The following is a 16,925-nucleotide window of genomic DNA, read 5'->3' as shown; positions in this document are numbered from 1 at the left end:
ATATAATAATAAAAACTTTATAGCATTAGAGAGGTAATTCCTTATAAAAATGGCTGTCAGTCTGTATTATAAAAAAGCTTTATTCAGATAATCTGCTTGTCTTTTGATGTCTCTGAAATTGTGGTTTAATAAGAGACAGGCCCTCGGGGTGTGTAATGAGTCGGCATTATTCATGTTTTTTATTATTTGCCAGCACACTCTGACAGTAATAGAAAATCTTTGTGACAAAGGCAGTTATGCACGTATCAGTAGTTTACACTTCAAATTGGAGCATTTTAGAGGTTAGGAAAGCTCTGTTTTGGTAGTAAAAGTAATATATATAATAAAATGCATCACAGGGTTTTTAAAATAAAAATCCCTTTTGACTGAATCATGCTTTTTTTTAAGTGAGTGAAGGGTTTAGCAATCTTTAATAATACCCTAAGACTTGTTTAGAACCGTTGTATCTGGTTTTGTAATTTTCTATTCCAATCTCATGTAAGCTACGTTGGTTTCTTGACTTTATTTTTATTTTTTAGCCCTTAAAGACCTAGACCATTTTTTTTAGGGGGGGGGGGGGGGGGGGGGGCTGGGCTGAGAATGTCCACTGTAAATGAGTTTTTAAAGCTTGTTGACAGGATAAGCGGTTCAAAAGTTTTCAAACATCTATGAACAAGTAGCCGCCGGCAGCTCTCTAGGTCTTTGAGGGTTAACGTCACAAAATGGCACTGTTTCAAACCATCTTCTTAAATATGTAAGTTCTTCCCTGAAAAAGTTATTGTCTGCATGTTCCCAAACCTGTGTATATTGTTCAGCCCTATCAGATGTGTAAGCTACGGATGCCACGGGCACTAATGCATCCCAATACCATCACAGATGCTGGCTTTTGAACTGTGCACAGATAACATAACCAGGGGTCTCTCTCATTTTGTGTGAGTGGGGGGTATGCTGTCCTTTTTTTCCAGGATAATGTCAAATTTTGATTCATTAGACCACAAGACAGTTTTCCACTATGCCTCAGTTCATCTTAAATGAAAGAAAAGTTGCTGGTATTTCAGGATCATGTTTGTATATGGTTTCCTCTTTGCATTGTACAATTTTTAACCTGCATTTGTGGATGCAACGACAAACTATGTTCACAGACAATGTTTTTTAGAAGGGATTTTGAGTCCATGCAGTGATTTCAACTACAGAGCCATGACTGTTTTTAATGCAGGGCTTCCTTAGGGCTCAAGATCATGTCCATCCGTGCTGGTTTTTGGCCTTTTCACTTTGTACAGAGATCTCTCCATTTTCTCTGAACCTTTTATGTTATACTGTAGATGATGAAATCCCCACATTGTTTGCATCTTTCAGCTGAAGAGTATTATTCTGACATTGTTGAACTATTTTCTCATTCATTCTCTCACAGAGTGGAGAACCTCTTGCAAACTTTACTTCTGAGGGACTCTGTCACTCTGGATTGTGCTATTTATACCCAGTCATGTTACTAACCTGTTTTAAATCAACGTAATAAGTTGGGAAAAGTTCCTCAGGTGTTTTTGTTTCTCAGCATTATGCAACTTATTCAGTCTATAGTAGTACCTGTACCACCTTTTTCAAAATGTGTTGCTGGCATTAAATACAGAATAGGTATATTTTTCATAAAACAATACAGTTTTTGGTTTCCATTTCTGACTTGTTGTTTTTCTATGATTTCAATTAAATAGGCTTTCACGATTTGAAAACAGTTAACATCTGTTTCTTTAACATTTTGACCCAAATGTTTCTGAACTTGGGTTTACAATTTTTAAAATGTTTTATCAGAATGTAGTTAATAAAGTGTTGAATGATGGATGGATCAAGCGTCCCCCACACTGTACCTTTACGCACAGTGCGTAAAATACACATCACTATTGGCATACATCAAGTTATCTGTCTTTAATAAACCTTTAACGGAAACAATGTTGACATTACAAAATAAAAGCAGCATCCCTAATCTGATGATTCGTTTTACAGATACTGGCCGTGAAAAGAAATGTCCAACTCTAATATAAACCTCATTCTTCTGCTTTGTTTACTTCGGGTGTGTATTACTAAATGTCACAGTTTGGCGATAGTGGAAGTAAGCCTTTTAAGCTGGTAGTTAAACTGGAAGTGCGTCCATATTCCCTCTGACTTGTTGTTTTCCTACTCGGTGGCTCCACTTCGGTGTCTCCGGGATGCTGAGCAGGAGGGCGGGGCTGAGATTTTTTGCGGTGCCGTGGGGTGATGAAGCAGGACGCAGCGGACACAGAAGGAAACAGAGCAAACGTCAGTGCGGTTGTTTTTTGTAGTTAACTCGGTGAAATATGTGTATTTTTGGATGCAAAATGGATCTACTCAGTAATAGCCTGATTTAACGTATCGTAACGTGTCATTCTTGGAGGTATCGGTGCATCCTGACACACGGACATCTTGTTTCTCTGAAATCAGGATAGTAGAGACATATTTTCTTCACCTTGGACCCTGTGCAGGTTTTGTGTGTTAGTGGAGCTCTCTGCAGCCCAGCATGGCTTGGCCTTGTATAAGCAGGGCGTGCTGCATGGCCCGCTTCTGGAACCAGCTGGACAAGGCTGACATTGCGGTGCCTTTGGTCTTCACCAAGTACACGGACGTCTCTGAGATGCAGCACATCCAGCTGCAGCCGCCGCTCCACCCTCCCCAGGCCCGGGTCGCCATAGAAACGCAGCCGTCTCGCGCAAATTCCCGCACCCCAGCAGCGGGCCGCGCGCCGCGAAGGTGCGTCTCCGAGGAGCGCGTGTGCAGCTCGGTGATGCGCGAGGACTTTAAGCACTGGAAAGTGCGACCCGAACCAAGCTGTAAACCCAAGAACGAGTACCACGGACCAGAGACACCGTTCAACAGCGAGACCCAGTACCAGAAGGACTTCAAGCCCTGGCCTATCCCGAAAAGGTATGACCACCCTTGGATACCCAAATCTGCAAACGACCCGGACCGGCCCAGGCACGCGAAGCAGCAAGCGGCGCTGGCGGATGCGGATAGCGGCGTGGAGAAGAGCGCGATAGCCGACAAGGTCCAAGAGAAAGACCTGCTGCAGGGTCAAGAGAGGAAAAAGAAGCCCAATAAACATGAGGGGGTGAAGAAGGTGGTCCTGAAGGGGGAAGGAGAGGGCAAAGGGAGAGCGGCGGCGGACGCTGTGAACCGGCAGATCAAGGAGGAGATCACAGGAGGCAGCTCGTACAAGTGAGTTCAGTCACAGACAGCCATTACAATCAACACAGAACAGGTGCACAGGCCTCAGACAGGAGGGGTTAGAGCTGGAGATCCCAAACTTTTCAGTTCATGACCCCCAAAATATAGGCCCAAAGACTCGGGACCCCGAAAAAAAGAGGTGCCACAGACTCCCGACCCCCAAAAACATAGGTCCCAAAAACTTAGGACCCCGAGAAACATAGGTCCCAAAGACTCGCAACCCCTAAAAACATGGGTCCCAAAGACTCAGGACCCCCAAAAAAAGAGGTGCCACAGACTCGCAACCCAAAAAACATAGGTCCCAAAAACTCAGGACCCCGAGAAACATAGGTCCCAAAGACTCGCAACCCCTAAAAACATGGGTCCCAAAGACTCAGGACCCCCAAAAAAAGAGGTGCCACAGACTCGCAACCCAAAAAACATAGGTCCCAAAAACTCAGGACCCCGAGAAACATAGGTCCCACAGACTCGCAACCCAAAAAACATAGGTCCCAAAAACTCAGGACCCCGAAAAACAGAGGTGCCAGTGAATCGGGACCCCGAAAAACATAGGTGCCAAAGGCTTGCGACCCCCAATAACTTAGGTCACAAAACCTCATAACCCCCCAAAATAAAGGTGCCGAAGACTCATGACCCCAAAAAATATAGGTGTTTAATAATTCTGTTAATTAACAGTTAACTAACCCTCACCTTAGGAGTCATCTGGAAACAAAAAAGGCAGTTATCTAATGAAAAATTTGAATTTGTAAGGTTTTATTTCTAATTTACTGACATTTTGGTTTCTTTTTTACTATACTATTTAATTTGAAATTTTAGATTACTTTTTTAAAAAAGAAAATTCTGCTAGACATCTCGCGACCCCTCAATACTGTCCCGCGACCCCTCTGGGGGTCCCGACCCCCACTTTGGGAAACCCTGGGTTAGAGGGTCAGTTAGTCCACTGTACTCTATTTAACCATTCACTTCATCATCAGGAAAAGACCATTAGGCCTTTAATCGAATAGTTTTACACACCACACTTATTAATACAACAAATGCACTTTATCAGGTAGTTTGTGAACATGACCGTAAGGGGGAGGGGCTGAGACCTTATTCTTAACCTTTCTATTTATCACTTTCCTGCATTATTGATGTTTTTTGGGAGCCCCCTCCTCAGTGAGAGAAACTGCTTCAATCATTATGATGAGTTATAATGAACATAACACCATGAAATGAATTAATTTTATCTACAAACATAGACTTGCATGTCTTTAAAAGATATAGCAGCTATTCATTGATTTAAACTTGGCCCTAATGCTCTTTTTAGTATATTTTACTTAACTTTATTTATTTATTTATTTTAATAAATGCAGGACTACAAGTAACCAAAACCCTCCCATCTGCAAAAAACACAAACAAACACAACTAAAAATATTCCTCCCCTCTCCCCTGAACTAACTCACCTTTGAATTATTTCCATAAAGTTCTTTTTAAGCTCATAAATGAATAACACCTTGAATAAATAGGGTAGCCTTGGCATAAAGGACAGTCTTGAGTAATTAGAGGCTAGCTATTATAGCTGTTGCATTGCGGGCTTAAGAAATGTGAATGTTTCCACCATACAGAGGTTAATTGAGTGTTACTAATTCACATATCTTGCTCAAACAGCTGTTTCTTTCTAATTTAAGGTTTGTTTTTGAACATAAGCTGCAGCATGTGGAAATATCACACAGCAGTTTATTTATATTTGGCCCACAGCAGGTATGATGACATTTGATAAAAGGTCAAGGTGGATTTGTAGCCAAACACTGCTGATGTTCGGGTCCACGGGGCTAATCTCTTTCTGATTATGCAACGTTCCCGAGAATGATGGGAACTGGTGGATGGATGAGCTTCAAGTCACGCACGTCACAGTAACTGTACGCATGTGTCCTGAAGCTGTAGCTTGATATCATCACTTGGAATCATGCTCTGGGAATCACTGGCAGAGATGCTGTAAGAAAGTGTTTTGTTTGAGATCCACGGGTCTTACTTCAAAGTGTCACATCACCATTTATATTAAGATTTTATTGGATTCACTGTTCACATTAAAGGACACAGATCATGATTTTTGTGCTTGGGTTACTTTAGAAGGGGGCTCTGCAGGCTGAAGCGTGATTTGGCTGCAGATTTGATTGGCACTGTGAGTTCAGTGAGTGGGTCTTACAGCTGTTTGGAGCCCTGTGGTCCTGTCTGGGTCGTTGAGCAGTCAGCAGGGTGCAGCCGGGGGCACTTTGCCCCCACATGGCAGGATATGACTGTATCGTGACAAGCAGAAACCCTGTGAAGCCTCTGTCTTCATCTGCAGGCACAGACTCAAAGCAGGTCAGCTGTAGGTTAATACCAGGGAGAGAGTGGAAACAGTTGCACACACATGGACTGTATATTGAGACGTCCTGATTTACAGTATTTGTCCTTTCAAATGCAGATTCTGACACCTGAGCTTGTGTATCAGTTTACTCAATACTGACCAGATTTTATTTGGATTAAATAATAATCATCATATATAATCATAATCATATACAATCATATATAAATAATTAAATATGGGTAATTTATACTAAAGGTATAAAAACTGAATCTGTATTGAACATGTTATTTTAAAGTTGGGGTGATCTGCTGAAAACATTGACATTGACAGAAGGCTGTGACAATTTATTGGCTCAGTATCGGTATCAGCTGACACCCGTCCTGTTGACAGATATCGGACAATCTGCTGAAACTTGGCATACTGCAAGTGCAGAATTAAATACATACTGTATGTGTTGTGATGTTATCAGTTTAATAATTGCAAGCTAGTATGTTTGAGCCTACAGTAATGATTTAGGAACAAAAATAAATGTATTTTGTATGAAAAAAAACCTAAGACCAGAAATACTATAAAACTTGTATTAGAAATTGCATTGGTATGTATACAATGCAGACTGTTTTTTTGGGGTCTCTCACACAGAAAGGTGTAAACTATCTTCCAGTATGATGATTCCCAACGTGCATTTTCTGTGAATTATGTAGCTCGTGCCATCTGTTTTCATAATGTGGAGGGCATGTGCAATCCTGCTAGCTACACGTACTTCACAGTAGCATTGATATTTGTGAGGCACTTTTCATGACTGATTCACCTGGAGTCACACCGAACTCCCCTTCTGGTCACTTGTCTTACATCAAAGAGTATTTTAAATCATACACAAGGTTTATCTACTCAATAGTACACCACTGTATTCTTTAAATGCATGATGAAGACCTATTGTGAGAGAGAAGCTGTTACAAAGTGGTGCTGCTAGCCTGGTCCATGTTGCTATGTATCCCAGAATGCTTTGCTCAGACTTTTCACAACTCTCACATTGTAACTTGCTGTTCACTCCAAAGCTAACCTTCAGTTTGAGCCTGGTGCAGTTTGAGCTAATGTTAGCTTCCCAGGCTTTACAAACCTATTTCCTTTTATTTACGCAACAGTGACCATGTACTGAAAATCAGAATGGATTATAAACTGTGAGCATGCATTTGAAAATTGAGATTACACATTTACACATAGCCCTCTTTTTTAGCCGACGCCAGGGGGCTCTGTGTAACTTTATGTTTTTATATGTCAGAGTTCATTCTGCTTTTCTAACTCATTGTGTGGCTGATTTCATTGTAAATTGAGAGTTTAAAGTGTTCTGTTTTTTGGTTGTCAAATCTTTTCACATGTTCAGACAACATTTTTGATAATGCGATTCATCATCTTGTACATACAATGACAGATTTTGACTGTTTTCATCTTCAGAAACATTGAATTAGGATATTTCTAAGCCTTTTGATGAGTAACACAAAGGTGGTAGCGATGTTAACAAAGACAGATTGTCACAAAAAGAACATTGAACTTTGGGAACCAAAACTGGTTTCACGTCAGTGTAACATCAGTGTGACAGTATGTGTTTTTTTAAGCTTTTTGTTTGCCTTCAAGCATCGGTTATCATTCCTGATGAGGTATCCTCAGCTGACACGTTGATCACCTTTATATTTCACAGCTTCAGGAAGGTTTTTCATTTAGTTTTTAAAGAAAACTGTTAATCAGAAAAAGTAAATTTGACTTTAACACACTGAAGGCCAAATTCCACCAGATCCATGGCCGGTCCATCTCCGATCCATCATGGCACTGGATCTGATTTGTTTCTAGTCTAGTCAAGGTGTTAACCCTCACTGCGTCCGCTCTGTTGCAATCTGGCTGCGGCTCTGATCCGGCAGGTTGGAACGCAACGGATCAGATATGCAAGACTTCTATTTTTGCCGGGTGCCGGAGCACGACACATCAATTCAGCACAGAGGAGATGGAGCGGGACAGGAATTCAGGCACCAAAACAAAATTAAAACCTGGTTAATTTTCAGATTAAAACACTCTGTGTTATCTTTAGATCGTTTTGTACTTAACTATGTCAGCAAAATGTCATTTAGCGTGGAGGCAGGCCTGGAGTCATCAAGTCAGAGGTTTTCAGAGGACCATAAAGACAACATGGACAAGGAGATGAGGAGGAGAATCCTTGATTCAGTGATTGCAACGGGAAAAACCTTGGTCACATGACTCCAGATGTCCGGCAGTCCTGCTCCGTGCTGCGTTCCGAAAACACAACTGGTGGGTGTTGATGGACAAGAGAGCACAGAGCCGGACCGCAGCGGATCGGACATGGACCGGACACAGATCTGGTGGTAGTCCCTTGTAAGACTAACTGTGTGTAATAGTCTGTGCTTAAAGGTGACCTATGCTAGCCTGGACAGGTCTTATGTCTTCATTTGTTCAGCTCTAGTTTGAGCCAGGTTGTGAAATGGAAATGTATTGGCTGATATAAGATCACTGCAGCACAACTTATCAGACAAGAAACTGCTGCACATGAAAGCCAATCATATGGAAGAGTTAGCATTAAGCATTGATATGATTATGAAGTTTGTGCAGCAGTATGTTTATTTTTTTCATGGATTCCCAGTAGCAGTGAATAATAAAAACAGTGCAAACAGAGATGTACAGATGATACATAAATGCTTGTCTGAAAAGGGAATTTTGCAGCAGTTTCCTCCAACATCAACAGATTCTGTCAAAATGTCCTACTCATCACACGTTATGTTCATCTTTACCTTTGCTTCTAGTGTAAAAACAGGGATCTGAAAAGAAGAGGTAGTTTTATTTCGAATTAAGTGATTTTTATTTACCTAACAAGCTGTCTGAGTGACAGAAACTTAATTTCATCACCAATAATGCCATCGTCCATGTCAGAGTCTGACAGTCTGGCAGGCAGCTGAGAAGTTGTCCGGCATAAATTAGAGACATCAGGTGATCGCAGCTGTCTGAGTCTTCCTCTGTAGCTGGGAAGGTTATCGTGTCATCGTATTGAGCAGATAATCTTTAAAGCTGTGAAATAAGGTTTTCAGGATTCAGAGCTGTGAGGACGTCTGTTCTGTCAGAGTTTGGAGCTGACTTATTTCAGACAGATATACGGTGAAACTTTGGATCTAATCATCGTCAGACTTATCAGCTGTTTGTCAAGTAAGTGCCTTATGATGTAGCTGCTTGGGTGTTGTGTTTGCGTACGAGACAACCATTAATGTAATATCATAAATGCATCAAAACACATTGCTTTTCAAATTTGAGGCAAGCTTTCTCAGAAATGACAAAATGTATAACAACTGCATTGTTTTATCCTCTTCTACTAATTAAATTTGTTTGTAATAATTCGATGTGCAGTCATATACAGTATACAAGTCTATTTCATTACAGACCTGAGTCCAGAGGAGAGAAACAGAAACAACAATAACCAGACACACAGCTTCTGAGACATATAAGAAAAAAGGTTAAGAAAAAGTTTGAATTCACATTGAAATCAAACCTTCAAGTAGTGAAATCATTTATTCATTCCATATTTGAGATTCAAAGTAGTCGAAGGCAGTCTTCCCACGTTCAGTTTTTACCTGAGGGGTAACCGGAGTCAAACAGACCTGAGATCTGCCCTTCTGAGAGGTGGGCTCAAAAGAGATGTGATCGTCATGTGAATGAGAAGATGCAGCTCTCTTCTGTTGCCCATGAGAAACTTTGACTGAGGATGATGATATCTTCCATAACACATTCATAGAAGGAGCTTTAAGTGCAGTTCGCAGTATGAAACTAAGGGTTTACCTCTACAGTCTAATGGAGATGTGGTGGTTGACTGTAGCTTTGATTTAACATTTGGAAATATGCTCTTAACACATTATAGAAACCCATTTTATCTACGTTTCTGTACCTGTTTCTCCATGAGCGGCGTGAGAGTGAGACCTCTGTCTTCATAAGCTATCTTTTTTTGTCTTTCTCTCTTTTAACAGTGTTTACCTTCCTTCAAATGTAATTCTACTTAGTTACACAATGAGACTTAAGGCTGATTTATACTTCTGCGTCTCCCCTACGCAGCAGTGGCTGACGCAGACATGAGCTACACATGCTTGTTCGTCGTTGTGTCCGTGACGCGCAGCAATTCTCTGCCAAAGCGCTTGTTGTGGGCAGTGTGGTCTCTGTGATAGCCGATCACCTGCTTCTGGCCCCGCTATGATCTCTGTTTACTTTTCCACAGCGATTCAGAGCATGTTTTGTTAATCCACAGCTAATAAATGTTGCTGGTTATCATACAGACATGATTACATGGAAGAATAGAGAGGAGGAGATGAAATACACGACCGATGTGCAGACGATGAGCAGGGATCCCGGAAGTGCTGGAAGTGCGGGAAACACAATGTCGCCGAGCGAACCAATCACAGGGCTTGCGGTCTGCGTTGATTTTGTGGGTAGTTACATTTTGGAGGAGGAGCACGTCAGCTACATGCGTTGATCTCCGTGTAGGTACAGGAGCTACACGGACCCCAAGCGTAGGTTACGCCGTTGATACGATGCAGAAGTATAAATCAGCCTTTAGCATGATGCAGCTTTCATTAAGGCGTGGAAAGAAGAGGAAAGAAGACTGGATTTGAATGTGTAGTGACACTCACTATCCATTCAAATCCAGTCTTCTTTCCACTGTGCTGTTTTTTTCACCAAGCCCTTTAAACATGAAGCCTCGTTCCCCTCAGCTCTGTTTTTGTGGTTTTTAAACTCGTATTTACCCACAGAAAGCTTTGCTGAACACAAAGACTCTTTTCTTCAGAGCACCTGGGAAAAGCTGAAGGCAGCTCGAGTTCTTTCCTGTGTTGTCTTGAATAAATTTGTGCAGCATTTTCAGTCAACAGCCTCCAAGTCACAAGTCTCGTGCAACCTTCATTTCACCGCCAACTCACTGCTTTATGTTTGAAATGCCATTTTTTTGCATGACAATGAGTCCTAGACTGTAGCTGCTGCAGTCTTTGTTTGTTTCTTGTTGCTTGCAGCACTGCTGTAAGAGACAAAGACCACTCTTCATCTTGGCAGCATTATTTGTTGCTTTATTACATGTGCAGGGGGCTAACACGAGACACTCATAGAACAGGGTGGAGGTAAATATGAAGAAAAAGACAGAGAAAGAAGAATGAGAGCAGTTAGAGGCAGGTTCATTGAGTTCAGGAAAGAAAGGAGAGTGAGGAGGCATATATTTTTTCATTTTAATTTGTGTCACGTATCTCTGCTCGACATTATTCACTCCTGTGGTAGTATACCTCAGGAGCTTCTGCTTTTACATTTTCTTCTCTCCTGTTTCTCCCGTTGGCACATCAAATCTTCCCTCTCTCCCCGACCAGGCCGCTCTTTCGGCCCAAATGGGGTTTGTCTTTTAGGTCACGTTTTTACAGGCTGCACACTTGTGGTACCAGACAGTGGACTGTAAAGAGGCCAGTGTATTCTGGTGGATTTAGAAATGATCCTCTTAGAGAGCCAGAAAAGCTGTGTGTTCATACTGACGAGCGGTGAATGCAGAAACAGAGACACAGTCACATCAGACACAAAAACATAAACGTTGTGTTCTTATCTTCCATGTCTGAGGCTCTCTCATCTGCATTCCATTTTTCTTCTCCCTGAAAATAAAGCCACAGTGGTGTAGTTGTGAGATGTACTGTCGGGTACAAAATGTGGTCTGCGGATCTGTGCTGATATCCTGTATTCATTTGTTGCATCAATTCAGATCACTGCCGGATAAAGCTTTCTGTCTTACGTAACTAATCTAATCTGCTTTAATCATATCTGATTACAGTTAATTTAATTTAAGGAAATCTCTCATTAGGATATGAATGAGTTATGTAACATGTAATGAAACCTACAGCTGAAATCCAGGTCTGACAAATGTTAAGAACTGAAAACCTTCACTTTGGTGCAAACAAGCTGCATCATTGTTTAAAGCTCACAACAGAAAGCCAACAATCTTTTAAATGGTTGCTCAGGGTTTCCATCAGAAATGTTATCCAGCCCAGTGGTTTCCTTTTACAGGGCCCACACAGGCCAAGAGGCCCATCCACCAGAGTTGTACATTGAGTCAGTGCTGAGTGCTAACTGGAGAGACATCTCAGCTCTGCACACCAAAATACAAAAGGAACAATACTGTTGTTTTTTTACAGACATGATATGCAGGGCACACAATAACAACAACAACAACAACAACAAAGTGAATACAAATATATCTAACTTTCTGTGCCCTCCAAAGCCTTTGTGTGAGTTAGGGATGTGTGTGTTTACTCAACTAAACAATAACGTCATATCTCTCACTTGTCTGCACCAGAACTATAAAGGCGTTTTTTCCATCACAGGAACTTTACCCCGGAACTAGGGACTTTACCCCTGAACTGCGTGCTTTCAACCTGTGAGAAGGACTGAAGGCTGGTGGTGCTAGCTCTGCAAGTGTTAGCCACACTTAGCCAATTTGACATGCAGATTCTGTGATCAAAATCTAATTTCCTGTTTATGAATCAGGAAATGAGTCATTTTGAAACATCTCTATTTGACCAGTGATTGGCGTCTGTAATCACTTCATCCAGGAACCCATAAGCTATCATCTAATGATGATTTATAACTCTTTAAACTGTTGTATCTTGACCGCCCGTGATGTGTAGATGTTTGAAGGAATCTTCGTGACACTGGCTTGCTTGTATAGTAATACGTTTATTACAAGAAAACAACACCAGTATCGAACAAGCACCGGGAATGCTTGGGAGAACAGACTCCCAGAATGCTGTTGACCAGCACCTTTTATAGGTCTGCGAACCAATAACATAGCCTACTACGAAGCCCAAACTTATCTTGATCTCTAGTTATCTACTATACCCTTCTGGGCTCTGCTAGCCTAATGGTTACAAACCTTGTCCATGCATGTCACTAAATTGGAAAGGGGTCTCAACCAAAATTCCTTGAATGTCTGGGGCAACATAGGTTTCTCTTTGACTTGTTTTACGTCAGTTACTTATTTCCTATCAGATACTTCAAAACAATGGCCAAATTCTCTGTATTTCTTTTGCAGCCAGCATTTAGCATGTCAGCCAAGACTCTTTTTTTGGTGCTCCGCTCGGTTTAATGGCTTTATAACAGATTTTGTGATACAGGTTTCCTTTTATTTAGTTATAATTGTTCCAGTACCAGTTTGATATGTGCCATCGATAAAGCCTTAATACTACAGTTAGAGCTGCAGCTAAAAAACATTTTGATAGTTGCCAAGTCAATAATCATCAAAATGATTGATTGATCAAATAATGAACTGGACAAGAAGTCACTGGTTTGAATAACTATCAGATTCTAAATGTTACATTACTCCACAACTTACTGTTGAGAGAGGAGGAAGACAGAGAGATGAGAAGATGATGTGTTTTACAGGTGAGACTGAAGACGCAAACGAGAGAAAAATCACAGCGTGGCTCGAACTTCAAAGTTGATGTTTTGAAGAGAGACGTCAAACGTGCCTTCCCCTCAAACCCTCGCTCATCACAGACATGCTAAGTCAAACAATGTGTGCTTTAAATACTGTATATTGCAGACAGCTCTTGTCTTTGCTTGGTTGAGGGTGAAATGCTTGTACACATTAGAAGTTTTGGAGTGCCTAATGTTGCATACTGTATATAGGCTGCTGCCATTTGTCCACGTTTTGTTTACTTGTTGCTTCCAGTCGCTGTTTTGTAGGCTTGAATCTCAGCAGAGACAGAGATAGCATGAGGTGACATTGCAGACTAATCATTGCATCCCTACATGCATGCAGGCACTGATATGGACACACGTCCTTTCGCTGATCTAATAAATGGAGCGCCGCCTGCAAGCTAGTTCAGGCAGACAACTCGAGCTGCGCTCATTCATACTGACACGTCATCACCTCTCCATCAGCTGATCTCAACATCCTCATTCGGCGGTCTATTTAAACGGCAAGTCTCCCTGTCTCTGCCTCTGCTTGCAGTGCTCCTGCTGTTCTGCTCAGTGCTGTGTGAAGTTCGTCCCCACCTCCTCCCCGGCTTCCACCTGCGGGCTCCGAGGGGGGGTAGTCCTATCTCATTACTCCTCATGTCTGCATTTAAATAATCTACGAGGAGTAATGAAGTTCAGAGCCCACACGCCAAACACAATACTGTATGCTTAAGTAAACGTGAGTTGTCTGACTGAACATACTTAGTCAACTGGTTTGAGGTAAACAAACAGTTTGGTGCAAAGAAGGGTTTATCAGAAGTTGTCATTTCACTGATAAAGTGTCTATATTTTGTACTGGAAATTGATTTATCGATTGTTTGGATAGTAACCTGTACCACCCAGCTACCACAGCTTGTCAGTTTATTTGTGTGCAAAGTGTATAAACACAGAAATGAAATCCATTTTTCAAAAAGCTTGGCTGACAAAGACAAAAGTAGGTTCAAAACATTTGTATTTCTAAATCAGTTTTTGTCCCAGAGTAACAATCCTGTCATTGCTTTTGTCCGCTGATTGCTGACAATACCAAAACTGAGGATTCCTGTAAAACAGCAACATGCTCTAACAGCTCACTGAAGCTGTTTCCACTGAGAGGCTGCAGAGAGGCTGTCAGATAGAGATGAGGCCGGCAGATCCCAGAGGAAGGAGGGAGTATTGACCAGCAGCCAGACCCTGACACTCCAGGAAGCATTGTGAGGAAGTGGAGCTCCAGCTTTGAGCGTGGGCAGATTGATTCCCTGGAAAACTGAGAGAGAAGCAGGCCAGCCGTTTATCTCAGAGCAGCACAAGTGGAGAACCGGAGCCAGGATCAGAGATAGCTGCACAGAAGTTTGTCTCAGCAGCGTTTGTGCACTTATTTATAGCTCACAGAATTTCAAAGTGTGCTCTAACACAGACAAAGATGAAGACCATTTTTACACCACAGCCATTTTTAGACTTCAGAGGAACAACTAGCTTTTTCCCTAGAATTTTTTTTACCACATAAGAACTGAAGAAGCCTTTCAGAGGAGAGGTGAAACGTCTAGAAGAATTTCTACAAAGTGCAGTTGCCTTTTGGGTCAGGCTTTGAGTAACCATGACCTGGAGAACCTTCACTGACATGTTTACTACATGTCTTATCCAGGGCTGAACCAGGATTGGACAAATACGAGGTCAAAATTTGGTACAGATGGCACAACATTTTGCATACAGATGGCACAGTATGCACTATCTTCTGACACTGAATACCTCAACCATGGATATTTATCCTCCCATTTATTGCTGTATCGTAACAACCTCTGACCAAACTTCCTTTGGGGGTAAATGCGGCTTTGATTAATCCACTTGTTGTTCAGAAGGCTGTACTTCTCATCATTTAGCTTTTTATTTTTGTACCTGGCAGGATCCAATTCATGTAGACAGACTCCCCTCTTCTGTCATCTCTCTTCCATCTTTGTTTCCCTCAGTGCTGCTCTCCCTCTCTTGTCCCTGTGAGTCTGCTTCACTCTTTCCCTCAGCCTCCTTTTCTGTGTCTCTCTGCCGTTGATCTGCATTATCAACACTTCTGCCTCCACGCGGTTCTCTTTCCGTTCCTTCATCCACTGTCTATCCCTGTCTGTCCTCACTTGTCTCTCCTGCTAAATTGTAAGGAGGATCATGAAGTTAAATAAAATACACCTCCTTCATATCAACATTGAGACACATTTAAATAATTCAAATACTAAATAGTGACACAACAGCACAAGAGTAAAAGTAAAATTAAGGTATACAATGATCCTATTACTCTTACAGTTGGTATGTTGTTAAATTTAGGCTATATGAGTTCCATTATGATTGCCACCGAAAACCTCTATGGTCATTACATTGTTTGAACTGGATGAGGACAGTATTGTGTGTTTTATCAGTGTGTGTGTACAGTATATGGTACAAGGATAATCCTGTCCTGGGTGGGGAACTGTGGGCAGCACTTGACTTCTCACTCACCACTTATTTTTTCTCCCCTTATCATCTCCCTTCCTGTCCCGTTTTTTTCCCAAAGGGGAGCAAGGCTTGAGTATATATCTTCATCTCTGTGAACAAAATAATCAACCGAAGACTCAGTCAGCGCGAAGTAACACAAACGCAGTATTATACTGATCTGTACATCAGAAATCGGTACAAATCTAGCGGATTTTTGAGGCAGCCCAACCACAAACCACTGCGATGACCAAAGATCGTAGAGTTACGAGAGGATGATCTACCGCACGGTGATGTAGAGGCGCAAATGATGTCCTACACAAAGTATATTTGCAGTCAGTTATATCACCTTCTTTTTGTCACTTGAAAAAAGTACAGAGGACATGACCTCGGTGTCCTCACTGGTAGTTACGGCCATGATCTTATCAGGGTTTGGTATTCAGATTTTGTGAAAGTCCTTCTGTTACTCTTTGCTGCAGCGGTTGCTAGTTCGACTCCCAACCTCAGCACTTCACTGCATGTCATCACAACTCTCTACACCCAAACATCCTCTGTTTCTCTTCCGCAGCTCCTTCTAATGAGGGTCCAAATGATTTAAGAAAGACTTTATCTTACAGATTTTAGTTTTGGCTATGTTAGAGTTCAGGGGGAGACATCTAGCTGTGATTTTCTGCAAGTTCTTCTTGTTCATGCATTTATAATGTGCTTTAAGGCGTATTCAATTGAGCAGTATGTGTGTTGTGTATGTTTGTCCTGCAGCCTTTTAGCGACCCAAGCGTCTGTTGGAGGAGGTCAGCCCACAATAAAAGGTCTGATTCATTGATTTGTGTTTATTTTATAAGGGTTTGTTTTAATTTGCTCAGAGGAAATCTTTTACTGAAGCAGACCTGATTTGACTTTTTGACTCTCCTCTTTGGTGGTTACTGCAGCCTGCCAACAACCTGTCATCATTCTTGTAACTGTGATTATATGTCTGGACAACTTGTTCACTGTCTGACCCCACAGTGCAGACAAATTTCATTTCATTTCATTTCTCTTATGACTCGTCTCGGGGTTCAGAGGTCCAGATTGTGCCGTGTTAGAGCAGGGCTGCGTGAGGCTCAGCGGTGCTGTACCCTGGCGTTCGTCCACCCCCATCAATGCCAGTGCTTGGTGGTAGTGATGAGGCCTTTCTCCACACATCCCCTCGACCACAGCGGGTCAGCAGGGTCAGCCCTCCAAAGCAGATTTAGTCACACAGCGAGAAATCTCAGTACTGCCTGGACCTCAGTGACTCATAGAAGGAAATGTCTGCTTAAATATTAAAGCAGAGAAATGGTAATGATATGAGAAGGAGCCCGGGGGTTATTCAAAACGTTAGCAGAAAACTTTGATGATTTTGTTTCATTTTTCTTGTGAATTAATAATAATCATTTCAGTTTGT

At 41.8% G+C, this 16,925-nt stretch overlaps 1 protein-coding gene and 1 long non-coding RNA gene across 3 annotated transcripts in view; one reads left to right on the top strand and one right to left on the bottom strand.

Annotated features, from left to right (window-relative positions):
* Positions 1–1,884: 1,884 nt before the first annotated feature.
* LOC117812272 lies at positions 1,885–2,733 on the bottom strand. Its single transcript, XR_004631178.1, has 2 exons — positions 2,459–2,733; positions 1,885–2,201 (listed from the first exon to the last, which is right to left on the bottom strand). It is a non-coding gene; the product is annotated as an uncharacterized LOC117812272 (long non-coding RNA).
* The window catches only part of map6a (microtubule-associated protein 6a), a 29,437-nt gene continuing 14,645 nt past the window's right edge, over positions 2,134–16,925 (top strand). For both annotated transcript variants that reach the window (XM_034682940.1, XM_034682939.1), the window contains exon 1: positions 2,134–3,204. In XM_034682940.1, coding sequence (XP_034538831.1) covers positions 2,510–3,204 — 695 coding nt within the window. In that variant the 5' untranslated portion in view covers positions 2,134–2,509. The remainder of the gene's footprint in view (positions 3,205–16,925) is intronic.

This window comes from Notolabrus celidotus, chromosome 5 (assembly GCF_009762535.1).
Source record: "Notolabrus celidotus isolate fNotCel1 chromosome 5, fNotCel1.pri, whole genome shotgun sequence".
NCBI classification, from domain to species: domain Eukaryota; kingdom Metazoa; phylum Chordata; class Actinopteri; order Labriformes; family Labridae; genus Notolabrus; species Notolabrus celidotus.
Note: the sequence above shows the minus strand (reverse complement) of the source record. Positions and strands in the feature narration are given on the sequence as shown.